Source organism: Artibeus jamaicensis, unplaced genomic scaffold (genome assembly GCF_021234435.1).
Source record: "Artibeus jamaicensis isolate MK-2021 breed Jamaican fruit bat unplaced genomic scaffold, CSHL_Jam_final scaffold_1689, whole genome shotgun sequence".
NCBI classification, from domain to species: Eukaryota; Metazoa; Chordata; class Mammalia; order Chiroptera; family Phyllostomidae; genus Artibeus; species Artibeus jamaicensis.
In genome coordinates, this window is record NW_026522029.1 from 7958128 (window position 1) to 7974076 (window position 15949).

Sequence of the window (15949 nt, forward strand, 5' to 3'; positions counted from 1 at the left end):
GTCAGGGTACTGACCTGTTTTCCCATCGGTGTCAAATTAAAAAACGACAACACCAAGACAATAGCCCTCCGGTGTGAAGGAATCAAAATGATCACTATTTGTTTTTGTCAGATTGGAGAAAATATTTTTTGGTGTGCCGCAGAATTTTAATAATTAGTTCGTGTGTGCCAGAAGATGAAAAAGGCTGAAAATCGCTGGGCCAGGAGGTAGAAAATCAAGCTGTACAAAACCTAACATCCCTGCTCTCAGAGCTGGAGCACAGCGAGGGCCAGTGCACTGAGATGGTGCGTCCGGCCGAGCACTGGTACTGCGCCTGCTGCTCCAGGACCCCCCTGGACTCCAGGCAGAGACCTCAGCACTGGGTGTACAGACCCTTTCACACCCGTCTCGGCCACTCCCCTCACTGACGACTCCCCGAGCCCTCCCGAAGACTTCCTCTCCCCGGTTCAGGCCCACAAGCTTTGCTCTGTTCCCACCGATGGTATGTGCGTGGTTTTACACAAGGTAGTGCCCCCATGGGCTATATTATCTTTGCTTTGGCGTGCGTGTCTTTCAATTTCCACTGCATAAGTAAATGCAGTGAAATAAACACAATGTTTAGAAGCCTGTTTCTTGTTTTAATTTTGTATAAAAACGAAACATCTAAAATGTAGGAATGTTCTTTAACCAGGTCTCGTACTAAATAAATGTTTTTGGGGGAAGGCACTGAAAGCCACACATAAAATGTGCTTGTTATTAGCAAATAAAAATAACTCAGCCATCCACTGGGGATGTTGCTGTTACCCGTGTGCGGCTCATGTTGGTATTTAACACTAGGTGCCACCCAGCTGTCCCTGAATGTTGGCCCAGGATGGAAGCATCGGAACTGCCTGGGGAATTTATTTGAAAGTTCTTGCTCCCAGACTGGTCTCAGACATCTTCATATAGTAGCTTAGCCAAGGAATGCACACACCTTAACCCTGCATCTCGGTACCTACTCCCATACACCATTCCCTATCAACTTATTCCCGAGCAGGCTGAGTCAGACTAGACCTGAGCTCCACACAGCATCAGAAATAACGGCCCTGCCCTGACTTGTCCTGATGTGCGTGCTCCTTGGAGGAAATAAGTAACCCGTAAAAGGCTATGGGAAAGCAGGGGTGGGGGGATGGTGTTTAAACCCCAAAAAACCTAAGATGACACACATCTCGACCATCCTGGAAGTGAGTTCTCCAGGGCCTCTCTTACATCTTTCCTTAACTTCCCAATCGTTGGTAGCAAGATCAACCTTTTCAAATTGGTCTGTTAGAGAGAGAACATTGATTCCTGATCCAACGCTGTTATGCACTCACTGGTTGGTTCTGGTGTGTGTCCCGACCGAAAATCAAACCAGCGCCATTGGGTGACACTCTGATTTACCCGGCCAGGGCAAGACTTTCAGTGGGAAGCCTGGGAGCAGCCTGGTTTTCTCTTGCACTTGGACGGCCTCAAAGCTCTGTGGAGAGCTGCGGCTGGTACAGGGTCACAGCCCTCACCTGTGCTGCGAAGCCTGGAGAATAAAAAAAGGACCCGGCAGTCTAGAAACTGAGATGACTTTCAGGCAGCGCCGCATATGAAAGACTTCGTAGGTGCTTCAGTTTTCATAAATGAGTAAGTAGAGAGGACTGTGATTTTTTTGAACACCTGTAAGGGGGGAAATCGGTCAAAGGCAGGGTTTGATTGGAACGAGACTAACTTTACCTTACGTGTGACTTACAGCAAGGAGCTCCGCAACGGGAAACTCCAGAACTATGCTACACAAATGGGTAACGGATGAGGTGACTAGTCAGGCCATACAAAAGTGTCCAAAGAAAGTCACCACTACGAATCAGAGAACAATGACCAGCATGTATGAAAATAAGGTGGGCGAACGAATTAGGAGAACCAGCAATTATTTTTAAATACTCCAAAATTTGCATGTAATAAAGCAAATACATGGGAGAATAAAAAGAACAAGGCAAGAGAACAATCTTAAAAATTTTGGTCCATCTATTCTTCGAATGCAGCACATTGTGAAAAAACAATCCATCAGGGAAAATAAAGAAATGCTACACTGAACTAGACTTAGAAATCTAACACAGTCTAAGAGGAAAATGTCAGCTCAAGTTCCACTTACGAACAACTGTAGGAGTTTTTGGAATGTTCGTGCCAGGAGGTGCAACCTGTCGCGAGGCTGAGAGCGTAGGGCCGGGAAGACGGGCCGGGAAGCAGCAGAACGCTTCCTCTTTGCGTGGAGTCTGGCGGATGGCGACTCTGCGGCCCGGAGTCGGCCAGGTGGAGGAGGCATGGCTGTCAACGGCACGCCCTGCAGGCCTTCCTGCCGGGCCTTTACACACTGGCTTTCATTTACTAAAATCTAATGTTCTTAGGTGTGATTTCGTGGTCGTCCAAAGCCTGACCACCTGAATTCTGAAACGTGACCTGCCACAAATCTCCAGCATTCTTCCAGATAGAGCACCGGGCAACCTTTAGTTTCTTTGCTTACCAATAACAATCCTTTTTCCCCATCCTAGTAGATATGGTGCCTCACACACATATTCTAGCTCTGCCCAAAGAAAAAAATCTTTTATTTCAAAATGTAATAGTGATTAGCAAGGCTGATGATCAGAATAACCTTTTGAAAGTTATAGATTGCTAGTCTGCTGGCCAAGAGTCAGTCTCTGAGATGGATCGGGAGATTTTGACATAAGGCATATTTGAAAACCACTGACTTAAATTGTGCCCTGTGCCCACAAGGAATGTACATTTAGGTAAGTTATTTGGGATAGCAGGTAAGGGATGGCCTTCACGTAAATGGAGAATGACTGTTGTAGACACCAAGAAGTGGAGAACTACAATTTTCCCTAAAAAAGGGCTAAAAATGAACATACAGACGTATGAAAATACAAAATGCATTTTAGAACAATATTACTGCTTTGCTCATCTGTTACTCTGGGTCATCAGCAGCACCATCCCATCAGTGCAGACCACGGAAAGACTTCCGTTAAGGCAACACTGGAGCAGTTCTCGTAACGGGATGAGTCTATTTACAAAGTACAGTCAAGATAAATTCAAAACAAACGAGAACTATCAACCCTATTTACACTGTGGGCATAAGTCAGTCACCAATTGAAGCTGATCATCTTCTTTCTTTTAGATAGTTTTCCCAAGCCTAAAAAAAATTGTTAGCTAACACAGTTCACCATCTGCATATACTTTTCCAAGGAGTAAGAGAAAAAAAAAATTCCGAACAAAAACTACCAATAAAGGCACTGCACTACTGCGGCTTGCTTTCTGAACCAGATTTGATGACCACCAAACAACTCTTTTCGCTTAAACTAGTGAAGGGTCACATCAAAAGAAACAGAATCCAACCTGAAAGACTGGACCCCGAAAGGCACTGCTCCAACTACAAACACGGACCACCCCAAATGCATCCTCCTCGTCTGCCTCCCCAGGACCACGCACCAGGTGCCGACACCTGCTGGGCCCCGTACAGACCGCACTGCAGGCTGGGGTTCATGGGGCGCTCACACAACCAGAATGTAAGCCTGGAAAGCGGTTTTGAGCAGATCACTTACACAGACAGGACCTAGGGCCGCAGACTGGCCTAGAAGCAACATCACTATCACACCGAAAGACAAGACCCTCGGGGAACCTTTCCACCTAAACCCGCTCTCAGACAAAGCCCAGAGCACACTCGGCAGGGGCAAAAAAAAACCACAAGAAAATATTTCCAGAAAGGACTAGTTACAAACAGGAACAAACCTGGACTCTTTACTCACCATTTTAATACTGCTGCCAACTATCACAGATTAAAATCTGTACACACAGCAAAGGGGAAAAAGGCCCCAAAATGCAATAGTTTCGGCAAAAGAAGGTACTACGGATTACTATAATTAACGTTGCTACAATAAAAACAATGGCAAACAGGGATTTGGCACCACGTTTACAAAGGAAAAGCATGCACTGTTAATACACTTCAGATGTTTCCCACACCAGAAAAGGCCATGGAAGATGAGAAACAAAGGGCATCTTTTACGAAACTCCCTGGGACTGAGACGAACAAGCAAGAGTTGAAGCTGTCAGTTTAGCAGGGACGTAGCAGCGGAGTCACCGGTTCTGTGTGAAACTGAGCAATCTGCATTTCTGGTTGGCAGCTGCCCTGAGAGTTCTATCCAAGAGGCTGACTTTAGCATATCGCAGAAGCATTTATCTAGTGATTTGGTAATCAGCATAATTCGGGTTAGCCTTCAACCCTACGCTTAAAAAAAGAGAGAGCGCTAGAATCTTATTACAGAACTCTCCAATGTAATTACCACTTAGAAACCATAATGGTACTTCAACAGGATAGGAACATAAATTTCATCCAAAAAGTCATAGTTCTAGCCCCGTAACTGGAGAATTAGATTGTTACAGAAATACTACATTCCAACCACACCAAGAGTAAAAACAACAGGTCCTACGAAGAGGAATGTTTTTAAGACGATCTGCTCATATCATGTGCATAGTTAAGACTGTGTGTTTAATAAAGATTCTTTTGTAAACAAAGGAATAAAATTTAGTAAAGTTATTCTTTATGGGAATTTTTTTTAAAGAACTACCGATGGTCTGTGGAGAAGTAAAAATAAAAAAGAGGAAGCTACGTATCGAAGTTCTGGGATGCAGCACCGCAATTTCACATCTGCCCTAAACATCTGAGACTAAGAAATCCAAGTGATGTCTTGATTCATACTTTACAGCTGCTCGAATTCCAATGTCTGATTTCAGCATCTCGTGTCAATGAAGAGTTCCCTAGTACAGAAGGTTGTGCTAAAGAGTGCTAAGATTCCGCAGGCTGCCACCGTCGCCGGTCCCATTCGTGCTTGCCGCTGCCCAGAGAGAGGGCAGAAGTCTGGTCTCGGCACTCCACACTGCAGCAACTAGAAAAGAAGAACGTTCTCAATCAGAGAAGGTCTGCTAAGATGCGTCACTGCAGCACTGGTAACAGAACGGTCCGAAGCTGTACCTTTTGTTCGCCTCCACACGCTTCAGTACAGGCCGCACTCCTTTAAGTTGTTTTTAATGATGACGTCCGTGACGGCGTCAAACACGAACTGCACGTTCTTGGTGTCGGTGGCACAGGTGAAGTGGGTGTAGATCTCCTTGGTGTCTTTCCTTCTGTTCAGATCTTCAAACTGGCACTGGATGTAAGCAGCTGCTTCTTCGTATGTGTTGGAACCTGAAGCAGACACCCAATATCCTCAGTTCAAATTTGAACAGCTGCCTGAACTCAGTGAAGTCAGGCCAGCACCATTTGCTGATGGAGAGGGGGTGCGACCCCGCTTTGAATATGAATAGATTCTTGTATTTCTGTAACCACTATTAGATTTTTTCCTGAGCGCAGACACGCATCATTAAAAATTAAACAAAATCATCACAAAGATCCAGGAAAATAAAACTTTAAGTATTTCTTTCCCCTTTGACAATTTTTGGCCAAATGTCTAGAAAGTATAAAAGGAAACCAGGGAAGTAGGCGGATGCATTTCTAGAACACAATTGTTTAAAAGGTCACAAAGCCTGTGTGTGCTCCTTGAAGTGACTGTGAGTAAGTCACACTTTTCAAAATCATTCTATTGTTAAGGGGGCTTAGCCTTGGTTATGGTGACAATTTAAATGGCCAAAGGTAAGCTAATAGATGCAGAGGGAAAGGGCCCTAAATTATACACCTCAAAGTACTGAATTTTATGGTATGTGGCCTGTATCTCCATAGTGCTGTTATTTTTTAAAGGTGGGGGGACCAAAAGTAAACCCCATTTGTGATTAACACCTTCTATCACCTGCGTCCTACACCGTCTTGTCTATTTGCACATCTATTTATCGGGGCCAGGGAAATGCAACAAAAACACAGTCCTTCCTGTGAACCAGAGGCTCCTTTCAGTGACAGTAAGCATGACAAAAAACAAATACCAGCAACTAAGTATACAAAAACTAAGTAACAACGAAAAACTTATGAAGGAAATAGGTATTATTTAAACAGAATATTTTAAAAACTTAAGGAAGGCAGCTTGGTAGCTGCTTGAAATGGTTTTCTTGAGATCTGCAGAACTTCCCTAATCGAAGAGAGACAGATGATTGAAAAATCAATTCTGTCTGGTAGGAACATAAATTGATACTTGGGAAAGCTGTTAGACTTCCTAAGACTGTGAGAGTCCTTAGGAATAATAAAGTCAATGGAAATGAGGCTTGAACGTGTGTGTACACATGTGTGTATGTACACACACACATACATATATATATATAAAATGTGGCAACCAAGGCTCTTGGCTCTGTGTGAAGAGTCCCGGCTGGAACATTAATGTCAATCCTTACACTTGTCTTGGGAAAGATTTCTCCCCCCCAAACCTGCCTACTCTCTACATAAACTCGCCCAGTGCTCACACCCACCTCACTCAGAACCACGACCACATTTCCCACTTTCATGGGGCTTAGTCTAGAATCTTAACCTTTCAGCTCCTAGAATCTTAACCTTTTAGCTCAACACCTTGCTTTAAAAGTTACAGCTATCTCTACTCATTTTTGTACCTTTGGTCTGAGAGATGTTTTTCTTCTAGTACAAAATTCAGTTGCTGTCTAGACTTTTTTAAAAGTCGAGGTAAAATTAACGTGACGTAGAAGAAGTGGCATTTCCTGTATTCACAATGTTATGCAACTACCAGCTCTCTAGTTCCAAAACTTGTTCACCACCCTAGAAAGGCACCCCATTCCCTGTAAGTGATCACCCCCCATTCATCCCTCCACCCCCCAAAGTCCTGATGACCACCAGCCAAGCAATCTGCTTTCCATCTCTACGGATTTGCCTATTTGGGAAGTATCATATAACAGGAACACACAAACGTGATGCTTTGTGTTTGGCTTCTTCCACTCACCACGATGCTCGCGGAGCTCACCCAAGCTGCCGCACCATCAGTACATAAAGAGGAAGAAAGGCTCCTTCTTACGGTCGAACCCCATCCCATTACACGGACATGCCACTCTGTGCTCCCCTCATCAGACCTGGACTCATGACTCCTCCTTTCCCCACCCACTTACAATTATCGCTCCACCAATCACATCCACTTTCTGTAATCTTTCTTTTGCTACAGGTTCTTACCTCTAAGCCTATAAACATTCACCTGGTCCCACACCCATTCACTCCACTGAAACTGCTCCCAGTAATGGCCAAGCCCAGAGGCCACTTTCCAATGTGCATCTTTCGCTCTTTTTTTGTAAACAGCACTAGTGACCAGCCCTCGCTCCTTCAACTCTCCTCTTAGTTTTTGATACTTTAACTCTCCTGGCTCTTCTCTTTTAATCCTCTATCAACCCTTCTTTCTCTCCTGCTGATACAAGTTGGCTTTCTCTCTCATTCCACCCATGGTCCTTTTCTCTCCTCATTCTGCATCATTACCCTAAGTTGTTCTCATTTCCATACTATATCTCAAATCAATATACCTTAACCCACAAGCTCCAAGGCCATGTATGTAACTGTCTATTAGATAGCTCTATCTAGATGTTCCACAGACGCGTCAATATCTACATTCCTAAATACAAATCCAAAGCACAGCACCAGCACCCAATCAAGACAGAACTCTTGGGCCCTGGCTGGTGTGGCTCAGTGGATTGAGCGCTGGCCTGTGAATCAAAGGGGCGCTGGTTCAATTCCCAGTCAGGGCTCATGCCTGGGTTGCAAACCAGGTTCCCCAGTGCGGGGTATGCAAGAAGCAGCCACACATTGATGTTTCTCTCCCTCCCTTCCCCTCTGTCTAAATATAAATAAAGTCTTTAAAAAAAAAAAAAGGACAGAACGCTTGGGAATACCTGTGACTCCTCCCCCTCCCTCACCCTGGACACCTCGTAGACAGCATTCAGTGTCTGTGCAGCAAATAAAGGTCAGGGCACTACAGCTCTGGTGGTCATGTCTCTCCTAGGAATTTGGATGTGGGGCCAACTGACCGCCGTCTAGCTTAGTCTTTTAAATGGAGGAAACATAGGAACTGTGGCAGGACCATCTCCTACCGCATAAACCGAGCAGCAGAAAAAGTTGGTAAGGAGAGAGGATAAAGACACAGAAAGAGGAGAGAAATAGGGAAAGAAATGTTTCCAGGGGTCTTGCCAATTTCTAATTCCTAATTCTAGCTGCATTCTTAAGATACGTCTGCACTCTGCATTCTTGCCATAGTTTCTATGACATGTACCTCTATCTTCACTGAAAGTTTTGTTTGTATCCAGAGTCCTAATTAAACTCCCCTATCTTTTTTGCCATTGCCCGCATAATCTTTTTGAAGCAGTTTCTAGGACATCATCCACCCGTTAAAATCCTTCCAGAGCTCCTACTGTCTCAGCTAGAGAAACGAGGCCCTCCATGAGCATGCCTGTCCGTCTCTCCAACCAGTTCTTCCCCCACTTAAAGTTCCAGCTACACCAAGTTCCTACTAGGATCTAGAACAAATGGTGTCATTTTTTTACCTCCATATTTTCATTTTCTTGAAAACATATTTTATTATATTATTATAGTTGTTCCAATTTTCCCCCCTCCACTTGGTACCCTCTTTCTTTCCAGTAATCCCTGCCCTAGTTCATGTCCATAGGTCATGCATTTAAGTTCTTAGGTATTTCCCACGCTGTTCTTGGCACTTCCCTATTTTGTACCTACCAATTATGCTTGTTATTCCCTGTACCTTTCCCCCCATTCTTCCCCTTCCCCTTCCCAGCTGATAACCCTCCAAATGATCTCCATGCCTATGACTCTGTTTCTTTTCTGGTTGTTTGCTTAGTTTGTTGTGGGGTTTTTTTTAGATTCAGTTTTTGATAGTTGTAAATCTGTTGCCCTTTTAATGGTTTTCATCTTCTTTTTCTTAAGTCCCTTTAGCATTTCATGTAATACTGGCTTGGTGATGATGCTCTTTATCTGCCCTTCCATTCTAAATGATAGCTCTGCTGGACAGAGTCATACTGGATATAGGTCCTTGCTGTTCATCACTTTGAATACTTTGTGCCAGTCCCTTCTTGCCTGCAAAGTTTCCTTTGAGAAATCAGCTGAGAGTCTTATGAGAACGCCTTTGTAGGTAACTCTGCTTTTCTCTTGTTGCTTTTAAGGTTCTCTCTTTATCTCTTTTTAAAAAGTTATTCCTAGGTATTCTTTTACGTTTGTTCTGAAGGTTTTATTTATTTATTTTTAGAGAGAGGGGAAAGGAGAGAGAAAGAGAGAGAGAAAACATCAATGTGATTGTCTCTCACATGCCCCCAACTGGAACCTGACTCACAACCCAGGCATGTGCTCTGACTGGGGAGTGAATCCGCAACCCCTTGGTTTCCAGGCCAGCACTCAGTCCACTGAGCCACACCAGTCAGGGCTCTCTCTTTATTTTTAACCTTTGGCATTTTAATCGCCATGTGTCTTTGCGTGGTCCCCTTTGGGTCCAACTCGTTTGGGACTTTCTGTGCTTCCTGGACTGCTATGTCTATTTTCTTCACCAAATTAGGGAAGTTTTCTTTCATTATTTTTACAAATAAGTTTTCAGTTTCTTTCTCCTCCTCTTCTCCTTCTGGCCCCCCTATGATTCGGCTGTTGGTACATTTCAAGTTGTCCCACAGGTTCCTAAGCATATCCTTGGTTTCTTTTTAAAATTCTTTTGTCTTCCTGCTGTTCTGACTTTTTTTCCTTCCTTGTGTTCCAAATCATCGATTTGATTCTCAGCTTTATCCCCTCCACTGTTGGTTCCCTGTAGATTTTTATTTATTTCACTTAGTGTAACCTTCGTTTCTTCCCTTACGTTTTTGCCACACTCAGTGAGCTCGTTGAGTATCCTGATCACCTGTGTTTTGAACTCTGCATCTGATGGGTTGGCTGTCTCTGTTTTGTTTAGTTCTTTTCCTGGGGTTTTGTTCTGTTCTTTCATCTGGGTGGTACTGCTTTGTCTCCTCAATTCGGCAGCCTCCCATTGTTTGTTTTGTGTGTGAGGTAGAGCTGTTCTGACTCCCTGTCTTAGAAAAGGCACCTGTAAATTATGTAGGGCAGAGCCTTAGGTAATCACCAGGGCAGGGCAACCTGCTATGCTGCTGTGTAGGCCTCTTAGAGAGGGGACAATGCCACTGCCAGGCTTCTGTGGGCTTGTCCGGCACTTGCCCCATTTCTAGTCACTTCTCCCACTCCTGTGTGCCACTGGCATCTTTCCAGCTGTTGCCCTGGTGGTGAATTCCATAGTGGGTGGGTTTGCTATGTTCTAAGTCTGTGTGGGCCCTTTAAATGGACTCTCTGGAAAATCCGGCAATTCCCCGCACCGCCCCAATGCCCACTGGTTTTTACAGCCAGAAGTTATGAGGGAATCTAGCTTCCTGGAGCTGGAACCCTGGCCTACGTGGTCTGGTCTGGGGCTTGGATTGCTTGCTCCCAAGATGTCCCTCCCGAAATTTATCCATCATACGTGAGGGTGGGACTGCCCGTTCTGCTGCCACGGCCTCTCTGTGCCATGCTGTGTCTCCACTCCTGTCTCTGCAACTCTGCCCCTCACACCCATCTGGGTGAGTGTGGCTTCTTTAAATCCCTGGTTGTCAGACTTCCATGTAGCTTGATTTTCTGACAGTTCTGGTTGTTATTTCTTTTGAGATATAGTTGTAATTCTCTCCGTGGTTGTGCAAGGAGGCAAAGCATGTCTACCCATGCCTCAATCGGGGTACCTCCACATTTTCATGTATGCTATTCCATCTCCCTAAAATGTTTCTGTTCTCTTGTCTACCTGGTGCTTTCTAATTCATCCTCTTACTGTCTCACTCCAAGTGTCATTTCCTCTAGAGAAAAACTACACTGACCCCAGACAGGTAACTCCTGCTTCCGTTCTTCTATGAACGGCCATTTCAGACTGCAATGAAAATTCTTTGTGTGTGTGTCTCTTTCTACTACTAATGTCAGTTTCTCGAGTGCAATGACTGCACCTTCCCCTTGTATTTATACCAAATGTATTTATACCAAATTTTGATTTTTATTTTTCTCCATAGTCCTCAAAAAATAAGGATAGAAAAATAAAGCGAACTAGTAAAGTTGTTTTTGTCTGGAATAGCACTTTAGACTTAATCACATACCAGTCCCAGTGAACACTGCCCACAAGGACAACAAAACAAAACAAAACAAAACAAAACAAAACAAAAGGCAGCTGCAGGAATGTCACTGAGGTGCCGATCTAAGATGGGTACTTCCACCAAAACCCTTCCGGACTCCTTACCCGTGTATTCTGGATAACAGATAGTTAATGGACTCCTCTTTATTTTTTCCTCAAAAAGATCTTTCTTGTTGAGGAAGAGAATGATTGAAGTGTCTGTAAACCATTTGTTGTTACAAATGCTGTCAAACAGTTTCATGCTTTCGTGCATTCGGTTCTACAACAGAAATAAAGAGTGACAGGTCAGCAACGAAACGTAAAGGTGGGTCAGCCGTTCCCCACAAACCCAACGGCACTGGCGGGACGGGGCGGCCCTCCTCCCTTTAGCTTGTGGGAGGTTGGGGGGTGGACAGGGAGACCGGCTGATAGGAGGGCTGAACCCTGCCCACGTGCTCAACATGCCATCACACCTTTTGAGAGTTAACAGGGCATGAATATTCTCAAAATCTAATCTCACTGACAAGGAAAAAATCACGGATATTAAGTTGGATTCAAAGAACCCATGGATGCACAAAGTTTTCCTACGAGTTATTCCCCATTTCCTGGATGCATCGGACAGGCTGTTTGCCAGCAGCCCCAACATACCATCTCTTCGTCCTCAGCCAGAACAAGGTCATAATCACTGAGGGCCACACAGAAGATAATTGCTGTCACTCCCTCAAAACAGTGAATCCACTTTTTTCGTTCTGACCTTTGGCCACCTACATCAAACATCCTGAGTAAGGGAGGAAAAAAAGCACAAATTCAGCAAGATCTCACACACACCTCTCTCTAAGTTGAAATGGTTAGGGAATTCCCCACTGTTGCATGTTCCAAACCCCATTTGTAACAGAAGGACAAAGAAGCAGATAAAATGTAGTCAAAGTAATTATTTGTGGTTAAAACAGAACATGAGGAAATAAAACTTTGAATAACCAAAATCCTCATTTTAGAGAAATAGTTTAGCCTCTCTAATCAAAGTTTGTATCAGATACCAAGCCAGCAGAATAAGCACTGGAATGAGTTACAGGAAGGAAAAATGAGGCGCTGACTAATACAACTGAAGCTAGTACCAGTAACTAACATTAACCGTGCGTTTACCATGAAGTCAGGCACCACCCTCAACATCTTAAGTTGACTTCACCCTCAAAACACTCTGGGAAGCACCCCTAGGGTACAGATGAAGAAGTGGAGGCACCCACATTAAATAACACGCCCAAAGGCGTGCACTAACAGATGGGCCGGGGTCTGAACCCGGCATGTCCGCCAGGCCGCGGCTCCGCCCCAGTGGTTTACCTCTTCAGTTAAGAAAGAACATGACAAACTGTAAATCCCCAACTTGTATTCTCTTCCATAACCTCTCCCTACTGAGTCACAAGTTTATTTTTCTTACTTAAAAAAAATTTTTTAATTGAGGTATAATAGAGATATGTCTTCCTTAAAGAAGAAAATATTTTTGAGACTAATTATGGAAAAAAAGCAAATTGTATTTTGCAATAGGACTCTTAAGAGCCCAATATCTAAAAGTAAAACTTAACCGATGTTTCTCAATCCTAATTATGAATTAGGTTCCTGTTTGAACCTAATCAGTGATAAGAAAGCCTGGAGTGCTCACACACTGCACACTCCGTCCGGACCAGTTTCGGTCCACTGCTCCCTTCTGGGGGCTTACTGGACATCCTGAGTCACTGACGAACTCCTGTCAACAACCTCATCTACCTCCTAGAACACAAGAAGCACCCACACAGCTTTATTTATTGATATATGTATTATTTCTTTTTTTAGAGAAGAAAGGAGAGCAAGAGAAACATCAATTTGCTGTTCCACTTATTTATGCATTCAGTGGTTGACTCTCATATGTGCTCTGACCAGGGATGGAACCCGCAACCTTGGTATATTGAGACAATGCTCCAACCAACTGAGCTACCTGACCAGGGTGTACCTGCACAGCTCTGTCTCAGCCGGTACTAAATATAAGAAGGTATGCATGCAAATGGTTAGACATTCTTGAGATATACGTTTGATAACAATGACAAAAGGTTATTGGAAAGGTTAAAAACCTTGCCAAGCTGGTTTACAGTCTAAGATCTACGGTGACTGAGGGTCTATTTTCAAAGACTCCCCCAGCAGAGACCAAGAGAAGTTAAGAAATAGTTGAATAATTTTTTAATGTGTTTGAAAAGTTATCTTATTACCCTTTCTTTTTTCAGCCACGTGTTTGTTCATTTACTTAATTGCTTATGCTCATCTTATCTCTTCATGACCCGACTTTTTCTTCTGACTGCTTTGTGCTGTTTTCCAACCTTTGGTCACGATGCCTGTAATGATGCAATCACAGGCTGGCCCTAATACAGGGTCACACTACAAGTTTCAGGAAAGCTAACATCATATATTTCACCATGGATGTCTTTCAAGGAGTCACACCATGGTACCCCAATAATATGTTTTCCTCTGAAAAGTTCGTAAAACTGGTGGGACAGTATGAAGTTCCCCGGGTGGCTTTTAGCACACATTAACATTTACAATATCGTTCACTAACACATCAGCATTTTACAAACATACTGCACAACTGGGAGGCAAGTAAGCAATTATGCAATGCCTTGCCCAGAGTGAGTGCTCAGCAAACGTCTGAGTAAGTGGACTGTGGTTCTGCCCAGAGATGAGGACGAGGAGGAAGTGACGGCACTTCATAACTGGGCATCTACAGGCCAGCAATGAAGTGGGGGCAGTACCTTCATTTGATCTGGCTGTGGGTCCTGACCTAAGACAACCAGTGGAAGATTGATCTATGACAACACTGACAAGAACGTTTCCCACACTAAATAAAGGTGGCAACATTTGATTATAAATGGATTACTAATCTTAATAATATACAAAGAGACAACTCATTCTTACGGTTTTGTGGGTGATAATCCAAGCGGCTCCTGCCACTCTTGGTAAATAAACTCACCAGCACTAAAGAGAAGCAACTCTTCTAGTCTACAAATATTCGGCTGAACTGCTATTTCCTGTACCAGGTTTCAATCTGGTTAGGTGTATAAAGATTTCAAGACCTCAACTGGCATGTAGTAATACCTAAACTCTGCGTGGATTTCACAAAAGCTCTGAATTAATTTTTTTCAGAGAAAAGAAAACTGAGAGATCTGAGCTAAAAGTTCCATGTGTGTGCAACAATGCTCATACCACGTTCTGCATACAAATGTTAGGAGGTTCTTTTTAGCTTAAAAACAGTATCACATGTTGAAGGGGAAAAGCCTGCTTCTAATCTCAAAGGTCCCAAAAGCAGAAAACAGGAACCAAAGACAGTTTTAACATAACAGACATTAACACGGAGACAAGCTGGAGTCTATTTTAGAATTCCTAATGCTGATGAGAAAACCTTTGCTACTGAAACACTAGAATTTCCTCTAAAACCACCCGTTTGTATCATACGTCTCCAATGCCTCTACCCCCAGGTGGATCTTTCCCTTCTGTGCTGCACTGAGAACTCAGTTTTGCAGGATGCTGAACATAGATCCACCCAAGAGCCAGGACTGCATGAGCTCCGCTCAATGCAAGTTAAAAGGGTATGCACTCGGTCAGAAGGGACCGATGGTAGTGAGAAAAGCAGCGCTATTTTAATGCCAAACGGCAGGACAAAGCCACTTGGCTGGCTTTCTGTCCTTCTAGTATTGTTGTCACCCTTCTAAACAATACTCAGGGTCTATTGCTTCTGTGGTTCCAACAAAAAAAGCAGCTGAAAAGAACAAAACTAAAAACACAGTACACTGGTAACCATAGGATTACTTTTACTGATACCTAAAGTACAATTAATTTTGAGTTTACCTCCTCCAAATGGACAGAAATATCGATGTTATTCGGGGAAAGAAGAAAGATCTGGGCTCCTACAGTTCCAGCATTCAAATACTGACTCCAGCAAATTCAAATAGCCCTGGCTGGTGTAGCTCAGTGGATTGAGCTCAGGCCTGCGAACCAGACAGTCGAGGTTCAATTCCCAGTCAGGGCACATGCCTGGGTTGCAGGCCGGTTCCCCGCAGGCCAATTCCCTGCAGGCCAGTTCCCAGCAGGGGATGCGCAAAGGGCAACCATACATTGATGTTTCTCTCCCTTTCTCCTTCCCTTCCCCTCTAAAGATAAATAAATAAATTTAAAAAAAAATACTGACTGATAAATACAGTAAGTTCTAAACCAATAATGCTAGAGAAATTGTACCTCAGTGAAGAGACACTAACTAAAGAAGAGAATCTGTTTGGCACGCCCGGCCAAAAGGCTAGTGACTTACTTGAAGTACAGGTCTTTGAAGGTGAAGTGCGTCTCCACAATGCCTGTGGTCTTCACTCTTGTCCGCAGGACATCTTGTTGGGTTGGAATGTAGTTGGTTTGGGATATTCTATCCAAATCGTTGAGGTAACTAAATAAAATACACAGCAAATCAATGGGCTAAACGAGTTCCTTGCCAAATGCAGACCCTAAACTAAAGTGGCAGAACAGAATGAGATCTTCAGTATCACAGAAATAGTAGGAACTTGTGACCCTAGAATAGGAAAATGCAAGTAGGTTCTATGTACATTACACAAAAATGGTTTTAACTCTACCAGAATTAAACTGTGAAGCTCAATTAAAAATATGAAAATGCAAGTTAAAAAAGAAGTTAAAATATAGAAATATGTTATTCTTCTTAAAATTCCTGAAATTTAATGGCAATTCATTTGTGCACTGCACAGTGTAAAAAGCAAAACAAAAGCCCCCTGACACTGAAAGTGAACGGGTCATTTGTATGTTTAAACACTTGGTAG

At 43.5% G+C, this 15949-nt stretch overlaps 1 protein-coding gene across 2 annotated transcripts in view; it reads right to left on the bottom strand.

The window, feature by feature from the left end:
* Positions 1-2567: 2567 nt before the first annotated feature.
* The window catches only part of GNAI3 (G protein subunit alpha i3), a 36334-nt gene continuing 22952 nt past the window's right edge, over positions 2568-15949 (bottom strand). For both annotated transcript variants that reach the window (XM_037152397.2, XM_037152398.2), the window contains exons 5-9: positions 15436-15564; positions 11760-11889; positions 11238-11391; positions 5006-5218; positions 2568-4919 (exon numbers count right to left, since the gene is read on the bottom strand). In XM_037152397.2, coding sequence (XP_037008292.1) covers positions 5028-5218; positions 11238-11391; positions 11760-11889; positions 15436-15564 — 604 coding nt within the window. In that variant the 3' untranslated portion in view covers positions 2568-4919; positions 5006-5027. The remainder of the gene's footprint in view (positions 4920-5005; positions 5219-11237; positions 11392-11759; positions 11890-15435; positions 15565-15949) is intronic.